This window comes from Sphaeramia orbicularis, chromosome 17 (assembly GCF_902148855.1).
Source record: "Sphaeramia orbicularis chromosome 17, fSphaOr1.1, whole genome shotgun sequence".
Classification (NCBI taxonomy): Eukaryota; Metazoa; Chordata; class Actinopteri; order Kurtiformes; family Apogonidae; genus Sphaeramia; species Sphaeramia orbicularis.
The window spans coordinates 28,970,557-28,978,056 of record NC_043973.1 but is presented as its reverse complement, the minus strand read 5'-3'; the positions used below and the strand labels follow the sequence as shown (position 1 = coordinate 28,978,056).

Here is a 7,500-nt window from a genome sequence, read left to right as displayed (position 1 = left end):
TAGCTAACCGAAGCATGAACAGAAACGCAAACGTTCCAATATATGGAAATTAACAGTAGGGACTGAACCCAACTTGGTCTTACTACCCCGCGTTTTCCTCGGTTTTAATTGAAGTCGTTAAGTTGTAAATGATGTTCGACCAGCCGAATGAAGCCACCTTACCAGCCTCAAGAATGAAACATGGGACTGCGTTGCTGTGGAAACGACGGTAACTTGTTTCGTTACCTCGGTTAACCTAGCATAACTACCTGAGAGAAGCTAGGAAACATAAACACATTAGCTTCCTTTGACTGGTTGGTTTTTTCACGTTGCTGCATGTATATGATGTTACCATTTCACCACATGTCCACCACTGTCGGGCCATTGTTCATTTGGAGTCATTCTTAAACCAGTCAGCCCTCAGTGGTTTGCTGCAGACAGACTGGTCTGTTCATTGTGTGTACTTGACTTAACCAGGTCTAACCCTATGATGATGCTCCAGGATGGCTCAGTGCAGCTCCTCTGTCTCACTGCTAATAGCGGAGTTCCTCTTTTCACAAGGGGAGGCTCCAGACAGCTGCCCTTCTCTGTCATCGGTTCTTTAAACGGTGTTCACATGTTTGGAGGTGGTCAGGGAGTCTTGTTGTCCTGCTGTGAAACAGAAGGAGGAGGGAAAATAGTGTGGAGAGTTTTCCAGGACAGTGTGATGCTCATCGCTGTGAGTGGAGGCCATCACTCTGGTGCTGGACATGGTGGTTCAGGCAGCAGTAAAGAGGAGGAAGTCCGTTTGCAGCGGCTGCTGGAGAATGTGTGGAACTGCATGGTGCTGGTGTTGGGACAGGATGAGCTGGTGAATGTGAGGAATGTGGAGCGGCTAAAGAGGGACCTGCGCTCCTGCTTTAGCCTCATTGATCATCTACTAGAGGAAAGGCAAGACGGTATCTTAGGTAATCTGACACATTGTGCTGACTCCTTGCTGCCCCCCAACCCTGCCCTTCTTCAAGAAGCTGTTGATGGCTTTGCTCAGGCTGCTGACAGTGAATTTGGTTGCCTTGTTGTACATGGGCGAATAGCTGCAGCAACTGAAAAGTGGTGGCGTCTAGCACCACAAGAAGTGGTGCTTCTCTCTGCTTTAATGCAGAACCTCTCTGCCTCTGGATCAGCTTCTTGTGACTACCCAGTTTTCCTCCCCCAAGGAAGTCCTACTGTGGCCCACCGCCTGCTCCGCTTCCAGCTACTCCCTGGGGTTGATGTGTGTGTGCTGTGTGGCCCCACACCTTCTCTGCACAGTGCTGAGAGTGGGCTGGTAGGCCGTTTCTGGTCACCGCTGGTGGATACCCTGAGAGACTGTCTGTCTGTAGGAGAGCGCTGTTTACCAGGATCTGTAACCCTGCGCCCTGATGTGCTGGCCTTACTTCTCATCAACCGTGAAAGTCGTCGTTCTGTCTCCTGTGTCCGAACTCTCACTAATCATCCCTCCAGTGACTCTCCTCATCCCTCCAAAGCTCGCTGCTGGGAGCTCCTGAAGCTCTTCTACATGTTTTGCACTACACGGTATTTCCGCCAGGAGGAAGCACTGTGTGTCTCCCCAGAGGAAAAAGGTCAGAGAGGCAACACCGAAGACTTTGTCCTTGGATTCCCCCATCAGCCTCTGCAGTGCTATTTAGTTACAGAGGAGTGCAAATGCTATGGACTGCAGACAGTTCAGCATCAACTCTTCCTGCTTGTCCCACTACCGGTTCCTACATTTGCATTGCGCAGTGTTGCCACACAAACTCTTTCTGATATAGTTTCATCCACTGGGTTTTAAATTAAAATTTACCCAATATATGTGCTTAATAATCTGTTAATTCCCTTGATGTGTGTTTATCTCTGGCATTTGATTTTCCCTGCATACACAATGTGTTGACAAACTGATGTAAAAGCATAAAAAAAATCATCTTTCACATGCACATGTTTTGTGATTAAATGTTTAAAAAACAATTACTGCACAAAAATGGACAAAGAAAACATTGTCACTTTTAATGGACTTAGTAGATACTCTCAGGAAGCATAAAGAATTTCAGTTATGTTACTCCTACTGGAACTGCTCAGAGTTATAATTTTCATTTGAGAGATAAGTTGTTGTTACACTGTTGTCTCTAACCTCACTGTTCTCAAGATTGTGCCTCTCACCGCAGTGAAAAATGTTTACACCTTAGTCCAAACACTCTTTGTTTACTGATTCATTGTCACTGGAACTGTACTGTAGTGATTCATAAAACATTTTGAAAAATCATAAAGATTACACTGGTATCAATACTGTTCATTGTTTGGATATTTTGGAAAATGGGCTTAAACACATGATGCAGTTATTCTGGTGTTTGCATAAGAGTTTAAACCACCTAGGTAGTTGACTGAATCTTTAGATCAGTGTGTGATCATTCACATTATTCGGACTGTTTGATGAATAACTTGATGATCGTAATATTTCATCCTAGTTGGTTAAAACTTTAAGTGCAAACCATTACAAAACTACAGCGACGAACAGGACCTAAAACCATAATGTAATTAATGATGCAGATATTGATTTTAATACAATTTAGGTAGTAAAGGGTAGTTACATCTTTATTACAGTTGTTTCTTTTCCTGGTAATGGTTCTGTAGTATGTATGACCTGAAACAGGCAAAAAAGCTTAATTTAAAGTCTGACATCCTAGTATTGTGTCAATATGTTCTAGTGAGGAGTGTTAGAGAGCAGTACAGAATGCTGTATTCCTTCACAGTACAGAGTGCTTATTAACTCTCCTATTATCCTCAAATAATACTAACACATTTTACCCTTGGGGTCAATCTGACCCCAGGGATATTTGCCTCCAGAAAATGATTTACATAAAATTGTTGACCAAGTTTTTGTGTCAGGAACTTGTTTGTTATTATGATTATGATTATTATTATCGTACTTGAGATGATCCTTTTAGAGGGGAGGCATATGTAGTTGGAAAGACGTGGATGTGATCAACTCCAAGCCTGCATTGGCTTCCTCATTTTGGCAGGAGTTCGCAAGTCAAGTTGTTTCCCACATGCCCACACCACAAGAAGTATCAAAGTTCTGGTGGGAATAGTCGTTTTCCCCACCCCCTGTTATGTATCAACTCAAAAGAATCCACTCTGCTCCTGCAGGTGTGGGGATGTTAGGTCACACACACACACACACACACACACACACACACACACACACACACACACACACACACAAGTTTTACACAGCTAAAACAGCTTGGGGTCAAATTGACATTAAAATATATCACCATTTTATGCTTAATCAGTTGTCCCCATCAAATTAGGAAAAGCCATGAAATATGAAGCAAAAAAAATAGTCAAGTATTATTTTTTTGAATGATAAACATTGAATGGGGTCAAACTGACCCCAAAGATAATACGCACACAACATGAAATGCCACGAAACCATCTGTGTTGACCAGGGATCTGTGGGATGAATTTGTTAAATGCTAAAATTACACTGAAGATATTAATCAAGAATGGTGAAATTACTTTAGTTCAGGTTTCACATACAGACCAATTCAAGTGGATGAGACTATTAAAATACTATCACAATAACCTCTAAATGACAGCCACATTTTTACCCTTTGTTTTAGTTTGAATTATGAATTAAATGTGAATTAACTAAACAAATATGATATACACCAAATATCATGAAATAGCAAAATAACATGAAATGTCTTAAGAGAAATAAGTGTAATTTTTTTACCAGTATTCTGCCTGGTATTAAATGTTTTTTGTGTTTGTAGATCCACTGTGAGTTGTAAGTCATAATGCACATGCGCAGATAATAAACTTAGGCAGAATATTGTTAAAATTGCACTTTTTTTCTCACATTTCTGGGTCATGTTCACATTTTTTAAATGATAGTGTATAGATTTAAACATTCTCATAATGTAATTTTACTTTTTTTTTGCATTATTATTTTGCCATTTCAGATCATAATGGCTGTATTTAGCCCAGTGGTTCCCAACCTTTTTTGTCTCATGACCCCATTTTAACATCACAAATTTCTAGTGACCCCAGACTTTCAAAACGGAGACTTTTTTTTTTTTTTTTGGCTAAAATTAATGTGTTTTTGATCATGTAATAGTTTGCTATACTATGTTGCAAATAAATGTTAATTTTAGATGACATTTAGTCTATATAATGTATATTATTATGGACGGAGGCAGTGAGAATTTTATTTTCCTTGGTCAGGATATGTACAGTCAGTCCAGCTTGGATTTACAAGGAGGACAATTAATACTGAACAAACAAGAACTCAAACTATGAATTATGAAAGAGCTGCAGCACCTGAAACTGACCACAATGAACATTTGACAGATAAACAGTACCACAGTGCTTCAATTTCAGCTTCACAGTTTGTCTTGTCTTTTATGTATTGTGATTGTCTCTCTCAACTCACCATATATTTTTTTTTATTAACCCTTTCATCCATAAATTATGAGAACCTTAATCAAGATTTTTTTCTTGAGTGTTTTTATTCCTCTTTAGGTATGAAAAAACCAATGTGATGGATTTTTTTTTTTTTTTTTAATGAACTTATTTTTCACGGGGTTACAAAATGCTGGACACCATGCATTTACTGACATACTGTGTGAAAACTATGAAATATGTTTTTTCCAATGCTGTTAATCTGTTATCACATTTTAACATTCTATAACCTCCTGAGACCCAGCAATGCATTTTTGTCCTCTGTATAGGGACAAGAGTTTTACAGCTTTATAAAAAAAAAAAAAAAAAAAATGCTGTCCACTGCAAAGGACATTCCATATTAAAAAAAAAAATATATATATATCTGAAAAAAACTGTTGCATCATGCTGTTTCCAATCAAGACAATTATCCCTTTCATGCATAGTGGTCACTACAGTGGACAGTTACTCTACAGCTTTACTCTTGTATATTCATGGGTTTTGTTGTTTTAGTTCCATATCAACCAACACAGTGGACACTTATGCATCATCTCATAAACTGCAATTCATACCATTATTGTAACTTTGCTGTTCTTGATTGGTTCTTGAGTGAACATCAATTGTTAATATTTATTTTTTGCATATTATCTCATAAAGTGAGTAATAACTAGTATTAGAATATGTTAAAATGTGAGAAAACATCAGATTAGCTGCATTAAACATGGTTTCATTTCACTGTTTTCATATCACTTTATGATATTGGGTTTTAAATACATGTTTCTTTGCTTCAAGAATAAAATTCATGGTGTAGCTGAGTGGACATTTTTGTAACTCCATGAAAAACAGGTTGATTTAAAAAAAAAAAAAATCAGTCACATTGTTTGTTTTTTTTCCATGCCTAAAGAGGAATAAAAACACTCAGGAAAAAAAATCTTGATTAAGGTTCTCATAATTCATGCATGAAAGGATTATTAAAAGTAAAAAAGCCAAAACTTTTCCTTTCCTGGGTCTCTAGTTATTACTTAAATATGCCCCATAAAATGTTGTTTAAAAAAACCCTGTTAATTACAGTTTAATAACCATTACCAATTGATTTACAGTCAAATATGTTACTGCAGATCAGGTTGATCAAGAACAGAAATGGTATGAATTGCAATGTTTGGGATGATGCATAAGTGTCCACTGTGTTGGTTGATATGCAAATAAAACAACAAAATCCATGAATATATAAGAAAGAGAACAACTTTGAATAGCTGTCCACTGTAGTGACCACTATGCATGAAAGGGTTAGGTTAAGGTTTTTTTTCTATTTTTTTTTCAGTTACTAGAAATTTCAGGCAACCCCATGTGGGGTCCCGACCCCAAGGTTGAAAAACACAGATTTAGTCCCTGAACTAAGCTAAGTGTGACATCCTGAAGAAAACTCAGTATAGAGGGAATGCAGACACGTCATTTCCCCCCTGGGCCACGCCCCTCTAAGTCAGACTGAGTGGCAAAAACAAACCGGCTCAACATGGCGGAGCATAGCAGTAACTACAGCAAGACCGGGAAAAATGTGGAATATAACATGAAATTAAAGACAATTGGACTGGACATGGATCCATACAAGCTACCAAACAACAAGTGGTCTACGAACATTGGTATGTGGCTGGAAATCACGTATCCTGACATTTATATGAACCTGATTTAAACGCCGGGAAAATCCACAATGCAAAGGCTGAAAGCATACAAAAGACAAAGAGCTGTTGACATCCTCCTCATCTTTAATTAGGGGATTACAGCTAGTGAGTGCTTTCAATTCAACTTACTATTGTTTTTGAGGTTTTCTGTCAGTGCAGACATATTTTCTTGGCGGTGATTGCCAAGGTAAAGGCCCAGCAGTAGTGCTCACAGTTCACTACTGATTTACTGGAGTTGAACCCTTAGTACTGACCCAAGTGAGTGGATGATCTACTGGTACTGTGGAGATTTAAGTAGAGTTTACATCAAATACTGGATCCAACACAGCTACAACAGCTTTGTGCTAGAGTACCCCCTTATTTGGAAAACTAGGTTAGCCTCAGTTTAAGCTAGTTCACAAATCATGTAGAGCACAAGGTTCAGAATCACACAACTGAAAACAAAAACGCTTCAGTTATGAAATATAGAACTAAATGACAGATGCCAACATTAAGAGCTTTACTAAGAATGAACGTTAGCCAAAACGATATGTAATTTAAGGTATGATTTTACGCAAGAATACAGCATAAATTAATGTTACCTGACTCGAAATGGCGACCACAAATCCAGGTTTCGTTGCCTGGATTCCAGTTATTTCTACGAATTGCAGCGATCCATCTGCTTCTTCTGTCTTTGGCTTTAGGTCGCCGCTAAAAACGATAGCTCCCAGTGCTTTTTAAACCTATTTGTGCAATCAATGGCACAGCAGCTCTTCCCCATTTTTTAGATTGTTCTAAAGCAGGGGTGTCAAACTCATTTTAGTTCAGGGGCCACATTCAGCTAAATTTGATCTGAAGTGGGCCGAACCAGTAAAATAATAACATAATTATATATAAATAATGTCAACTCCAAAATTTTCTCCATGTTTTAGAGTAAAAAATGTAAAATTAAAAAATAAAAATGTTTACATCTCCAAACTATCCTTTCAAATAATGTGAATAACATGAACAAACTGAAAAAAATAAGTGTAATTTTAGCAATATTCTGCCTCAGTTTATCATTTCCACGTTTACTATAACTTACAGATCACAGTGGATCTACAAATACACAAAACGTTTAATATCAGGCAGAATATTGTTAAAATTTTACTTACTTCTCTTGGTTGTTCATAGTTGTTCAGATTATTCACATTTTTTGTGAAATTATACTTTGTTTTTAGTCTAAATACATGGAAATATTTACATTTACTAAGACAGAAACTTGAAGTTGTGAGTATTTATAGGTTCTTATGATTGTATTTTACTGGTCTGACCCACTTTAGATCATATTGGTCTAAATGTGGAACCTGTACCAAAATGGTTTTTAATATATTCAGTAGGGCTGTGCAATTAATCGAAATTCAAT

At 37.8% G+C, this 7,500-nt stretch overlaps 1 protein-coding gene across 1 annotated transcript; it reads left to right on the top strand.

The window, feature by feature from the left end:
• fuz (fuzzy planar cell polarity protein) lies at positions 1 to 2,266 on the top strand. Its single transcript, XM_030159877.1, has one exon. The coding sequence runs from the start codon at positions 467 to 469 to the stop codon at positions 1,787 to 1,789; it is 1,323 nt and encodes a 440-aa protein (XP_030015737.1). The 5' UTR covers positions 1 to 466; the 3' UTR covers positions 1,790 to 2,266.
• Positions 2,267 to 7,500: the final 5,234 nt, after the last annotated feature.